This window comes from Penicillium malachiteum (assembly GCF_028827825.1).
Source record: "Penicillium malachiteum strain IBT 17515 chromosome Unknown utg000005l:1.0-9002435.0:1.0-325561.0, whole genome shotgun sequence".
Taxonomy (NCBI): Eukaryota; Fungi; Ascomycota; class Eurotiomycetes; order Eurotiales; family Aspergillaceae; genus Penicillium; species Penicillium malachiteum.
The window spans coordinates 154298-167934 of NW_026643098.1; the positions used below are offsets into that span (position 1 = coordinate 154298).

The 13637-nt window shown below is 48.7% G+C and overlaps 6 protein-coding genes across 6 annotated transcripts; 3 read left to right on the forward strand and 3 right to left on the reverse strand.

Annotated features, from left to right (window-relative positions):
* Positions 1-568: 568 nt before the first annotated feature.
* N7483_009967 (uncharacterized protein) lies at positions 569-1291 on the forward strand (the record flags this gene model as incomplete). Its single annotated transcript, XM_057093394.1, has 3 exons — positions 569-689; positions 751-1086; positions 1152-1291. 3 exons carry the CDS (start codon positions 569-571, stop codon positions 1289-1291), a joined length of 597 nt encoding a protein of 198 aa, XP_056942690.1.
* Positions 1292-1947: 656 nt separating this feature from the next.
* N7483_009968 (HD domain-containing protein) lies at positions 1948-2658 on the forward strand (the record flags this gene model as incomplete). Its single annotated transcript, XM_057093395.1, has 1 exon — positions 1948-2658. One exon carries the CDS (start codon positions 1948-1950, stop codon positions 2656-2658), a length of 711 nt encoding a protein of 236 aa, XP_056942691.1.
* A 616-nt stretch (positions 2659-3274) lies between these two features.
* On the reverse strand, positions 3275-6652 carry N7483_009969 (uncharacterized protein; the record flags this gene model as incomplete). Its single annotated transcript, XM_057093396.1, has 3 exons — positions 3275-6171; positions 6194-6378; positions 6456-6652. The coding sequence occupies 3 exons, from the start codon at positions 6650-6652 to the stop codon at positions 3275-3277; spliced, it is 3279 nt and encodes a 1092-aa protein (XP_056942692.1).
* Positions 6653-8042: 1390 nt separating this feature from the next.
* On the reverse strand, positions 8043-8452 carry N7483_009970 (dolichol phosphate-mannose biosynthesis regulatory protein; the record flags this gene model as incomplete). Its single annotated transcript, XM_057093397.1, has 3 exons — positions 8043-8228; positions 8303-8383; positions 8450-8452. 3 exons carry the CDS (start codon positions 8450-8452, stop codon positions 8043-8045), a joined length of 270 nt encoding a protein of 89 aa, XP_056942693.1.
* A 295-nt stretch (positions 8453-8747) lies between these two features.
* Positions 8748-11246, forward strand: N7483_009971 (MIF4G-domain-containing protein; the record flags this gene model as incomplete). Its single annotated transcript, XM_057093398.1, has 1 exon — positions 8748-11246. The coding sequence occupies one exon, from the start codon at positions 8748-8750 to the stop codon at positions 11244-11246; it is 2499 nt and encodes an 832-aa protein (XP_056942694.1).
* A 376-nt stretch (positions 11247-11622) lies between these two features.
* Positions 11623-13347, reverse strand: N7483_009972 (putative MYND domain protein; the record flags this gene model as incomplete). Its single annotated transcript, XM_057093399.1, has 1 exon — positions 11623-13347. The coding sequence occupies one exon, from the start codon at positions 13345-13347 to the stop codon at positions 11623-11625; it is 1725 nt and encodes a 574-aa protein (XP_056942695.1).
* Between the last annotated feature and the right edge of the window lie 290 nt (positions 13348-13637).

A 13637-nucleotide genomic window follows, 5' to 3' on the forward strand; every position in this document is an offset into this window, starting at 1 on the left:
GGAGCATTAATAGAGAATGAAATTAAAACAAATTAGCCTCCAGGGCTCCTGCACACTATTCCCTTGCATACTCGGGGATGTCCGTGCCAAATACTGCTGAAACCCTCCCTTTACACCACCAATGAAAAAGAAATGATATATTTTCCTCCAGATTTGACAGATCCACTTACCTGCAGGGTCTCAGTAGTGCTGATCCCTTGAAGACCTGGATGATATCTAGTTGCGGAGCAAGGGGGATCATTTCCTAACTGATTGTCAAATTGAAGTATATTGATATAGAGAATAACAGATTGAAGAAGCTTTCTAAGATAAAACAAGGCGAATAGGAACAGCTCTTAGTACTTAATTTCATAACAGTGAGTCCAACAAGTCCAACGAGGGGCAGTTTGTAGATAATAACATTAGTGTAGAGAGCGTTTGATGTGAGAGCAAAGATCAGATGGTATTTATTGTTGCCTCACCTAGTCCACGTCTTTTCTTCCTCCCCATCTCTCCTTCCTCACTCTCCCACTCCTTCGTTTCCCAACCCACCCAGTCGTTCCATCTACATTCCCCACTCCTTTCAACCATGAAGTTCATGCTTGTCGTCTTCTTTGCCCTGCTGGCTCTCGTAGCCGCAGAGAACACCACCGCCGAGGCGCCGGCCACCACTGTGGTCATCAGCCCTGAGGCTCAGTGTGCCAAGAACTGTGAGTTGTTTATAATTATCTCGACTCTCGTATCTAAACATTAACGAACTCTACCCTCTAGGCAACAACAAGGACGTGTGCTGCATCGCCAAGTGCTACCACGTCCCCTGCCCCAGCAATAGCCAGGCCAACGATACCAACAAGTGCGTCGCCGCCTGCCCTCAGGGTACTGGTACTCCCGCCGACACCAAGAAGTATGAGGACTGTGAGCAGAGTTGCTACGCCTCCCACTTCTTCCCCGCCGATGTCTCTTCTACTACCAGTTCTACTCACTCTGAGACTACCATGACTGGTACCCACACCACTGAGTCTGGCACTCATGCCAGCGAGACTCACGCCGGTGCTACTCAGTCTGGTACTCAGACTGCTATGGTAACCACTGCTTCCGGCTCTAAGAGTATGTGACCAAATCTTCAGTTCCCTTGCATAAGACCATCCAAGTGTATACTAACCACACTATAGCTACCAACGAGGAGTCCAAGACCAGTGGTTCTGCTACCAGCTCTGAGGCTAAGCACACCACAAACGCTGCTACCAACCTTCAGACTGGTGCCTCTGGTGCTGGTCTGCTCGCTCTGGTCTTTGCAGCCTTTGTTCTGTGAACGACTCCCACAAATCTGCACCTAGTCTTCCATGACAGGTCTTTGTCCACTTCTAGTCTGGACCTTCAACTTGGCCATTGAGCCTTTCGCCGAGCCTTTTTATTCTGTTATCTTCCATTCTTACTTCTGTGATCTTATTTCACAAATCTCCGATTCATAGGCCGGCAATGAAATTTTGAAAAGTACCTCTTCCTTCTGTAAGTCTGGATTCGGAAGTTTGTAGACATCCACATTTCAATCTAAACAAAAAGAAACATGCATCGCGTCGATCAACAACTTTTAAATCTGTAGATCTTACTTACCCCACAGGCCTCTCCACATAAAGCTGTAAATTAAACCCATAAGTGTTGTGTAAAATTTCAAAATGCACTAAGGTTGCAGGGTTGATGCAGGGGACAAAACATAGTCTTGACTACCGCGAACCTCACCGCCAACGCGTTCAAGGGTTCGAGATTTGACGCGGGGAAACTCATTTTGCTCCACAAATATATCGTCAAGTTGACAAATAAATATTATTCTATTCGTCCCAACCTCGTGGTCATTTCTCAAAATTCCAGAAGATCTGGAAATTTCAATCCTACACTAAATTGTCTGAGAAATACATCAATTACCAATTCAAGCCAAAAGAACTTGAACTTGAGAATCGCAACACCAAGATGGCAGCAATCACCATGTCAGAGACAACAGAGGAATTCCAAAAGCTATATAGCTCTATGTTTGACTTTGTGAACACCTGCATGTCAGGCCACGACCCCTCTCACAACCCACCACACGTGCACCGGGTAGTCAATCTCGCCATGAGGATCCTATCTGCAGAACAAAAGTTACACCCTGAGGCCTCTTACTCCGGTGCAGTGGTTAAGCTAGCGGCGCTACTCCATGACATCGGTGATAGAAAGTACCTGCCAAACATAACGACAGAGGGAGATGAGTCACTGGATCCCAAGACGATGGTGCAACATGCTTTACTGCAACAAGGAGCTCCTGTGGAGTTAGCGATCAGGGTACAGACTATTGTATCGCATGTTTCGTATTCAACTGAATGCAAGGATCCCGCCGTTATTCGGCGGTTGATTGATGAGGAAGGATTTGGCGAGTTGGCGATTGTGCAGGATGCGGATCGATTGGATGCCATAGGTGCTATTGGGATTGGACGGTGCTTTACTTTCCTCGGTGCACAGGGGAAGAAGTTTGCGGGAGGGAGTGGATGGGTGATGGATAATGCGATTGAGCATTTTGGAGATAAGTTGGAGAAGTTGAAGGGAATGATGAAGACGGAGACGGGGAGGAAGATGGCACGCGCTCGAACTGAGAGATTGAATGTTTTTAAGAGTTGGTGGGAAGAGGAGATGGTCGAATCTACTTGAAAAGAATAGAAAAATGCTTCAGATGTTGTTGTTGAAACAATTACTAGTATAATCAAACTATCTATGTTGAATTTTGAGGCCCATATGGGACTTCAATCTTGTATTGATATGCGTAGCTAGTAGTTCCCAGCCTAGAGCGAGTGAAAAGCCCGAAACAATTTAAGAGCTTGCCTCCAAAAAGACAAAAAAGAAAGAAAGATCAAATGAACGAAGCAACCAGAAAAGAAGTGGTCAACTGTAGCATGGAGAGCGGAAAAAAGCGAGAGGAAGATCCTAGTGTGAGCAGATCATAAAGCCTCCAGTCTATCACAATGCAAGCGAAAATAAGTACAGGTTTGGGTATTTCAGTTTCTGTGTAAGCAAGTTGGAAGAGACGCAATCGATAAAGGGACGACAATAGGCAGATAATCCATAGATTTGGATTAATCTGATGCAATTTCATAGGTATGATATGGCCGAGCAGGGAAGGTCAAGAATAATAAAGAACTCCGGTGCGGTTCTCCAACGCCGTGTGCGTAAACAGAAATTCTAGATCACAGAAAAGGAAAAAAAGTCAAGTAGACGGAGTAAAGATATAGTAAGTAAAAAAGAATTCATGGAAAGGAATGGAGATGGATCAAACCCGATCTCGAGCAAAGTCTAGGACTTCACAATCATCCTCAAAGAAGCCATCATCGGCCTTAAGAGGCGCCGATGACTTCTTCTTGCGTCGGGTGGTGATAACAACCTCTTCAATGTGACCAGTACTGTTGGCCAGACTAATCAGGTTCTCCATGTCTCCACCAGCACCGATTGAATGGCCGTGAATGGCTCCAGCATCGTCTTGATCATCTGTCGCGTCTTCACTTGTATTACTGTAGGACCGCACATGCACTTTGGTGGTCGGAATTTCACCTCCGAAAACCCACTGACCACTCGGAGCTGCTAAACTCAGATCATGTTTACCTCCCTGGGAGGAATAAACATGCAAACCAACTCGCTGGTCAGTATGGAAGGGCTGGTAAGGAGTATTTGTCTCAATCTCAGCTTGAGAGAGAGGCTGACAGAGAGGTCGACTCATATTAGATGGATGTGCACTGGCGGATGGTAATAATAAAGCCCCCTGGACTACAAGTTCTGGGTCGTATGGCATAAGCGGTGCCGGTCCGCATGGATTGTGCAAAATGGCGGGTAACTTGTATTGCTTCTCTTTCCCGCCAAACACGGTGTGGATTTGCCGGTGCTTATGGCTAGTTGCACCACGCTTAAGGCGGTACAATTTGAAGTCTCCCTCATCGACCACTCCCAAGTAGATCGAACCCTTGTTGCAGATCCAAACTACACGATGAGATGCTGGATCTCTCGCCAGTCCCATCAGATGTAACCGGTTCTCTCCCGCATGTCGCAAGGTATGAACAGTTCCAGTAGCCGCAGCACCCATGGACTTTCCAAGTCCCGTTGCAACAACCTTTCCACCTTTAATGGTAGCAGCTGTAGGCAGGGCAAAGGAACTAATGTTGGGAAATGAAGTGCTACTAGTGGATGGAACGCGGCCTCGCACAGCTGAAAAGAATGGCTGCGTCCTGCCTCCAACTAGCTTGATAGCCGCCGACAGAGGGTTGCCCCCACTCGGCTGCCCTGCGATATCATCATTAGTCGGGTCAATCGTGGGCGACTTCTTGGCAGAAGAGCGTACACGACGGAAAGGTGGCCATTGAAATGCACTTCGAGGTAGGTCAAAGACATGGATGGTGCCCTTGCGTGTAATAACAGCAAGCCGGTCACCCACGGGCGCAGTCCAGATCACATCGACAATACTAGACGTAGTCAAACGAGCATATCTTGCAATCTGCCGCACACTGGAGTTTTGATCAGCCAGATTATCAGTCATGAAAGCCATGGCTCGACAATTCTTGAGTTGCATGAGATCCCAAACATATTGAACGTCGCCCTTCTTACTGGCAGTGAAGAGCATTAACCCATTTGGAGAAATTGAGAGAAAGCTGCAGCCGTTGGGCACTTGGAAGGTTGACAGAGGGTGAAGAGATGCGGTCTTTGGATCCATGCCATCGTCAAACCGCTTAAGATCGATGATAGAGACGGTGTCAGGTTCGGGGGATGAGGTAGATTGAGTGTCCTGAGCATGAGTTGGCGGGAAAAGGCTATATCCCGAGATGGGAGAATCAGTGCCCCGGGTTGGCCGCTGAGGAGGAGTGCCAGTAGACTGTTGGTTGTTCCAATACGAATTCCACGCTTGCATTCCCTGGTCGCCCATCCAGCGAGCGCCTTTAACTAATTCTTGCGTGACACCTCGCGCGACTTTATCGAAAAGGCTTTCCCCATCTCCCACATCTGTCCCACAGTTCACCGACGGGATGGTAGGCGGGTTCCGGGCCTCATAGCCTTGAGCCCTACTGTGCATCAAACCGGAAGGGACCAGCCCCTGAATCGATACTCTTTGTGAGGCAGATGGAGGGACCACTGCGAGCCATCTTCCCTGCAAAGCCAATATTGGACGCTCGGCCAAGGTAGTGCGGGGTAGCTCGTTGTGAGACCCATCTGGGTCAGTTGAGTTAGACGAGGTAGAATATCGTCGTTTTTCGCCAGCCTGTACATTCGTCCAAACCTTTCCAAGACATTGATATGTCACGGAAGAAGTCTGGCGATAAACGTAGACCTCGCCACTGACCCCGGAGGCCACGACAACATGGTTTCCACTAACCAGTAACTTTAGGCTACCGACCGGTGCTGGTGCAAAAGATGGAAGCCCAGGAATATTCTCAAGACAGGGGATCGCTTTGCTGGTAAATAGAGTTGCAGCATGAGTCCCTGACCGAAGAGAATATACTTCCACGCGGGTTTGGTAGAACTTTTCCTCCCTGCCAGGGCGTCGATCACTTGAGCGACCACGAGTCATAGATGGAGGTACCTCATTGATCTCCGAGCCCGCAGAGGAGACCGGGTGCTCCTCGTCGTCATTCGGTACCAATGGCCCATGAACAATCACCACCACGTGAGGCTGAGGTGAGACAGGTGACTCCATGCCAACGTGACCAGGCAAAATCTTGGCTTCCAGAACACGTCCATTAAGGCCGGTGATCTGACCAACTAAACGAGTGCCATGATCCTCAATCGCCTGAACTTCCACACTTCCGTCTGTTCCTATCACCAGAACATTCAAAGCACCCCGTGATGCCTTGGACGGATTCGGCAGAGTATCAAATGCACAGAATGAATATGTGCCATCTGTAGTAGAGCGAGGATGGGCAGCTGGAAGGTCAATCTCCGGGGCTCCATAGAAGTGCGCCTGGGGGAGATGGGGCAAAGGTGCCATGTTACTCATGGGACTTCCATATGAGTGACTCTTCCGTCGGTCAATAGACTGCTGTCTTGAGTTCATATTGCTTCGGTAGCCACTACTGTAGCTGAAAGGACGAATCTGGGTTGGCGGAGATGCAGAAGAAGGTTGACTAAAGCCACCCCGTGCTTGAATAGTGGGAAAGTTCAGAGGCGAATCATGAGGAAGATCGCCATCTATCAAATCTGTGGGGGGGACTTTTCCCATAAGGCACCGATTTAGCCCACGTATCAGTGCGACATGTGAAATCGTGTTCGTCGTTGCCTTCAATTGCCCCAAGTGCGTCCAGAACGGGCGAAGTAACGGGGGGCGGAACATGATGACCCAGAGTAGGCTCTGGACAGGACGATGGCTCCACCAATTTAGGCTCTAGTGGTTGAATCCTGGAAGTCATTAGTTAGTACTGAATTTCATAACCATTTGAGAGGGACTTTAAAGGGGAACGCGGGATATTTCATACGTATTGTCCACATCATCTGGAGGGCTTTCTGCTACAACCTTGGCCGCCTTGGCCTTCTTACTATTCTTCTTCTTCTTACTCTTTCCACTTGACTCATGCTCCGAAATAATGCGGGTTTGATCAGTACCGAAGGGTGGATCGTCTTCAAGCGACCGACTATGCTGGCGGATCAAATCGTCAGGTGCGGCCGGGGGCATAAAACAAGAGGGGTGCCTGAGAAGGCACTGAAGATTTTAAGCACAGGGGAAGCCGCTCCCAAGACCTTTCAGTAGGTCTGAGAACGGGCAGGGTGAGCAGTCTGCTGCAGATCGAACAGTGAAGAAGAAGGCTTGGGCAGTACAAAAGGAGGGGTTCAGGTCTAGGTGCCACCAGTCAGATTAGTTCCTAGGCCTTCGTTTTTGTTGGGAAATAGTTCCATAGGGGTGAAGTTATGTAGTTTGAGGTAGTTAGACTCACATATTGTAGTGATTTGAAGATAAGTATAGGGGAATGTGGTGAAGTTGAGGTTGTTGCGTAAACGGGGCGTATCTAGAGCGGAGGTCGCTCCTGGATACGCGGGGAAGCTTTGATAAGAGCGATAGGGGGTAGATAGAGATAGAAAGGTAACACAGCACTCACTGGATATTTAAATCCAGTCAGTGCTTATTGAAATTAGAGAAAGAAACCAGTTCGAAAGTGATATTGTTAAACTTGGAAAGATGTGTATGATTGAGAGTTGGAGTATCAGTGATAAGAGGAGGGGGAAAATCGGCAAATGCGGTACCTGAGTCAGAATGGCCGTCATTCCCCGGGGAAGTGACTACTCACCCATGACCCCGTCATCCCCTCATTACAGTGGAGGATACAGGTATTACATTATTACCACTATTACACTGTTAGGGTCCCCGCCATGGTCATCTTTTCCCAAGGTTTTACTTCTTTCATTCATTTCTTTTTTTTCTGGAATCTGCCTATCGTGTTTAGGTATTTGACTGCAGCCTTATCTAAGCTTGGCCACTTTCGTACCATGGAATGCATATGATCCATCATACTGATCATAACCGGTGTTTTACTTGGAAATAGTATGGGACAATAGTTCTTGTCCCACATTCTGCTAGACCTATTATAAGACACTGAAACAAAAAGAATTCAAGGAGAAGGAATCATAATACTGGTGGAGAATAAGAGTCACGGGGCCAAACAGTGACGCGATCTAAACTTTGAAAAGCAGCATGAACATACGCTGATCACTGATCATTCGCGGTTACCGATATTCCGTTCTGGGCCCCGATCGCGCATCCATATGCCAATAGTATCACGCCTCTCCCCACGTTTCTTCCAGGGTCCCTGCGCTGTGCATGTAATATCAGCTTATATCTGCCCAGGGTTATAGACTGAGGACACATAAACACAAACAAGCAGTGAGGATGCCCAAGTAACTAAGAGTCATAGGCGCAGGAATGAAAGAAAAAAAGAATTGTTTTGATTTGGTTCTATTAGATAAGACAAAGACAGAACTGACACCTGGTGGTAAGATGATGATACAGGCCCATGTGGGGCAGACCGAGGTAGATGGAGATCCCCCTGATTGTGTATTGCGTATTGCGATCAAGTCTTCTTCTTCGCAGCAGCCTTGGCCTTGGCTGCCTTCTTTTTGTTGCTGTTGATCATAACAATGCTTATGAATGTGCCCACCACAGCCGAGCCAAGCAGGGCAAGAATAACGGGGATACGGATGGCCCAAACACGGGGAGGGAAGAGGTCATGGAGTGGGTGGCCTGGGTCCACAAAGGGCTATACCAGAGAAGTTAGCAAGAGAAACTGAATTGAACCCAATAGGAGAGAGAGAGAGAGAGAGAAGTGTATACCATCAACAGGGTCCAGGCAGTATAGTAGAGAAAGATTGCAGTAGCAGCCAAGAGCATGGCGGAACCCACGAGTTGGCCCAGCTATAGTTTCATAGGTTAATAAGATGCATCGCAATGAAAATAACAATTCCAAAGTGATCTCCATACCATTGTTATCAAAGGAGTGGTCGCTTAAAAGCAAGGAAATCCGGGGGGAGGGAAAGAGAGTGGTCACCCTGGATATTGTTATAATGTTCTGAAGCTCCACGTATTAACATGGGGCGCGACTTGGCCAATGTGCACGTGACCTCAACTTTTCTGCTGGAATCGGGAATTGCTATGGACTAAAAGTACTTCAATAAGCTACACCTTCCCTTCCACTTTATCCTCCCCCACACTTCTCCCTGAGGTATCTCCCGGCCTCTTTAATCCGAATTTATATTCGGATTCTTTTCGGCCTCCCACCATGGAAGACGGTGATATCCTCCAGTCAGCGGTGCGAGTGCCTACTCCTCCCCCAGGTGTCCTATCACCAGGTGCAGCTTCACGAAAGCGGTCCCCTCCATCGAGATCGCCCTCCCCGAATCGTCGTCGCTCGCCTCCAGGAGACTCATCCAGAAATGATGCTGATGTTCCACGCCCTGACTCAGCTCGTGCGATCGATCGCGAGCGCCAGCTCGCGGAGCGTGTACGCGAACATGAACGGCAAGAAGCTGCCCGCAAGCCAATGACCGAGGAAGAAAAGCAGGCGTCGGCGAAGGCAGAATATGAAAAACTCTTGAACATGCGATCTGGTGGAACTTATATTCCCCCAGCACGACTGCGCGCCCTGCAGGCTCAGATCACAGATAAGACCAGCAAAGAATATCAGCGGATGGCTTGGGAGGCATTGAAAAAGTCCATCAATGGTCTGATCAATAAGATCAATGTATCTAACATCAAGTTCATTGTTCCTGAGCTTTTCGGAGAAAACTTGGTTCGCGGTCGGGGCTTGTTCTGTCGCTCGATCATGAAGGCGCAGGCCGCTAGTTTACCCTTTACCCCCATTTATGCAGCGATGACCGCCATTGTCAACACCAAGCTGCCCCAAGTCGGAGATCTGCTGCTGTCTCGACTGATCACCCAATTCCGCAAAGCATTCAAGCGAAATGACAAGGCAGTCTGTATTTCATCGACGACCTTTATCGCGCATCTGTGCAATACCCAGGTGGCCCACGAGATGCTTGCGGCTCAAATCTTGCTGCTGCTCCTTCACAAGCCTACCGATGACAGTGTGGAAATTGCAGTAGGACTCACCCGAGAAGTCGGCCAGCATCTAGAGGAAATGAACCCCCCGATCGCCCACGCAGTGTTCGACCAATTCCGTAACATCCTCCACGAAGCGGATATCGACAAGCGAGTGCAGTACATGATTGAGGTGCTCTTCCAAGTCCGCAAGGACCGTTACAAAGATAATCCCGCTGTCAAGGAAGAGCTTGACCTTGTGGAAGACGAGGACCAGATTACGCACCGTGTTGGCTTGGACGATGAACTTGAGACCAAAGACACACTCAACATTTTTAAATTCGACTCGGAATGGGAACAGCATGAAGACGCGTACAAGAAACTTAAGGCGGAGATTCTTGGTGAGGATAGCGATGAGGAGGACGAGGACGGAGATGAGGACGAAAGCTCCGACGAGGAGTCTGATGGAGAGGAACAAAAGATGGATATCAAGGACCAGAGCAATACGGACTTGGTCAACCTGCGCCGAACTATCTACCTGACGATCATGTCAAGTATTGATTTCGAAGAATGTTGTCACAAGTTGATGAAGATCAACCTCCCTGCAGGATTGGAGCCCGAACTGCCCTCGATGATCATTGAGTGTTGCTCCCAAGAACGCACATTTTCGAAATTCTACGGATTGATCGGAGAGAGATTTGCTAAGATCAATCGCCTGTGGTCTGATCTTTTCGAAGCTGCATTTGCCAAATACTACGATACTATCCACAGATACGAGACCAACCGTCTACGCAACATTGCACGCTTCTTCGGACATATGATCAGCAACGACGCCATTGGTTGGCATGTTCTGTCAGTGGTCCATATGAACGAAGAGGAGACGACTTCCAGCAGCCGTATCTTTGTTAAGATCTTATTCCAAGATCTGGGTGAACATATGGGTCTACCTACATTGCAGTCTCGCTTCAGAGACGAGATTCTGCGACCAAGCTTTGAGGGCTTGTTCCCTACAGAGAACCCCCGTCACACTCGTTTCTCTATCAACTACTTCACCAGTATTGGTATGGGTGTTTTGACGGAGGATATGCGTGAGCATCTCAAGAATATGCCCAAGCCTACTCTGCCAGCATTGCCTGCTGCAAGATCTCCATCCCGTTCTCCATCCCTTCGATCTCACCCAGCATCGTGCTCCACATGCACCCCTCGATCCTCGCGTTCTCCTTCACGCTCTCGCTCCCGCTCATACTCCCGATCTCCTTCAAGGGGCCGTGGTCGGTCCTACTCTCGTTCCATCACACCATCTTCGCGCGGCCGGAGCTACACCCCCTCGCGATCTCGGTCCCCACCTCGTCGCAGCCGCCGCGATGCTTCTTACAGCCGATCCCGCTCGCCGTCGGATCGCTCGCGCTCGCGTTCTGCATCTCGCACACCACCCCGCCGTACTAAGGCTCGTTCTGGCTCTCGTACTTCAAGCCGTAGCCCATACCGGGCTCGCCGATCAGTGTCTCGGTCTGTTACACCTCCACGCCGACGACGCAGCTATTCGCGATCAGTCTCTCGTTCGGTGACCCCACCTCGCCGTGGAGCAGCACCGAAGAATGACAAGCTTCCGTCTGTGTCTGCATCTCCTCCCCGTCGACGCGAAAAGTCTTATTCCCGTTCGCCATCTCGAACTCCCCCAAGAAAACGAGATGTCTCGCGAGGGAGATCTTACTCACGGACTCCCCCTCGTCGTGGTTAATCTATCAAGCCAAGTGATATGTCATATCGTCTTTTCTTATTCTTTTCTTTGACGTCGAGCAACCATAACTTTCTCCCGATGGTATGCTATGCTTGTAGTAAATTGCAAGGGATCTCTTTATGAAGTCGGGTTTCGTGCTAGGAATGGGAATGATTTCCAAATGGTGTACTTTATCTGTTCATTTCTCCTTTTTTTTCTATATCCTCACTGGTCTTTTTTAACAAAATCCACCCAGTGCCAAGATCCGTCATGCATCCATGGATATGGCCATCAATCCAATCATGTCTAATGGGTATCTAAATGACACAGTTCTCCTTAACTCCTGCCATCTACTATATATACTTCAACTTTTCATCCATCTCGTAGACCAAACTAATCAATCCACCTCCAACGCCTCCCATGCACATCGATCACATCGGCACATCCCACCCAAAGCACCACTCGCCCATTCCCTACGCTCCTTGACCGGCAATCCAATATCACAGTAATGATTCAAGATTTCCGCATCCTTCGCAATACCTCCAGGCTTGAGATCCTTCATTTCGATAGCTCCATTCGGCTTCGTCCTCGACCAAACAGCCGTCTCCTCGTCGCCTCGTGCACTGAAGGTAATCTCACCACCCCATTCCCAACGCACATTAGGATCGCAAGAATGATTGGCAAGACACCAAAGAGGATGCACAGCACAAAGCTCTGGACCTCCATCCCAAGTAGATAGACGACCAGACGCAGTACCACGGAACTTCGCGTAGAGAGTATTCAAAACCCAAGTATCATAGCGCGGAAGCGAAACATAAGGATCGATCTCCATTTCCTCGAGAAAGCGCATAGGTTGCAAGATATTCAACTGGAACGAGAAAGGCAGAGACTTGACATCCTTGTCTGACTCAGAGTCCGTAAGACTCTCAATATCAAAGTCATGGAAATCTCCCCAGATATACTTGACCTCGGGTAACTCCAACGCATGCACATCCTGAGTCGCAGACATCGCCAACGCACGACCCAGAAGAAGCAAGTAAAGATAATCCGCCTTATCCTTAGGATCAGGAATATCCTTACCAATAGATTCTAACCCATCTTCCAATCCACAGACCGCATCATGGTAAACCTCTTGCGCAGTATCATGGCACGCCTGACTACAGAAGACGGTATCCGCGCAGTCACCTTCACAGGCAACAGGAGGATCCTCAGCCGAGAGGTCAGGTAAGGGAGCATTACAAGCATCGCAGAGGTCATCATGAAGACGATTGGTAGCAGTAAGAAGAGAAGACTCGCGGAGGATGATTTCACTCGGAGCGATATCCTCTTTCGCGAAAAGACCCAATTGCACAGAGACTTCACCAGTATCTTCTCCCGTTGAGGCATGAAGAGCGGGTAAAGCGACCGCACGAACCTCACACTTTGGTGCAATTTCAGCTAGTCGTTTATTGAGGAATTCAAGTTCCTCCGGTGCGCGGCGATCCGGTTCATGTTCATTCCAGGGATAGAGGACACGACGAGCGTAGCCCTGCGCGGGGAGAACCGCGGAATCGATATCTTGCAGCTCCACGCCGGTCTTAGAAGTACGAGAGATGTAGATATTCTTGACGATATCCATTTGTGTCTGCAACATGGTTGAGGCGGGTGTGTCGACGTTGTCTGCGGATAGCTCACGCAGGAGTGCGAGACCACGAACACCAAATTCATATGCATCGCGATAGCAGCCACAGTCTACAAGACCGCGCACGAGAATAGCATAGACTGCTCCGATAAGGGTATTATATTCTTCCAGAGTTACTGGAGTAGTTCCGTCATCTTCATCTTCGTCCTCGTCCTCGTCCTCATCCTCGTCGTCTTCAGCTTCATTCTCGGTCTGATCGACGGATTGAGTGAATGTATTTTCTCCGGTCTCGACCTTTCGTTTGGCATGAAATTCGCATCCATCGGGGTCTACTACGGACTCGAGTAGAGAGAGCGCACGGTAAGCGTCTGCGGCGGCGAGATCGGGGAAGCCAAGTTGTTCATGGAGGCGAGCTCGTTCGAGGTAAAGATGAGGATTGTGTGGATCTTGATAAAGTTGATTGGTTTTATCCGATCGCGACTGCAATAATTGAGACGCCATATTGGAGAGGTGAATTGGTTCAAGATGATTCTAACATTCAAGTTCTGAAATCTTGAGAATTTCCATTTACAATGTGGGGCATTGACCGGCTTAGGTGGATCGGCGGGGTAGCCCTATTTCATTGTCACTATGTCCTGAGGAGTACTATAGAGATCGAGTACTATAGAGATCGACTCCAGGATAAAGATGAAAGAAAAGGACTTGACGTTTTGTAGAATTGATTCAATATCACTCATTGCTACTTATTACTACTAGTACAAACCCTTGGGATGTTGAGCCACATACTGGTA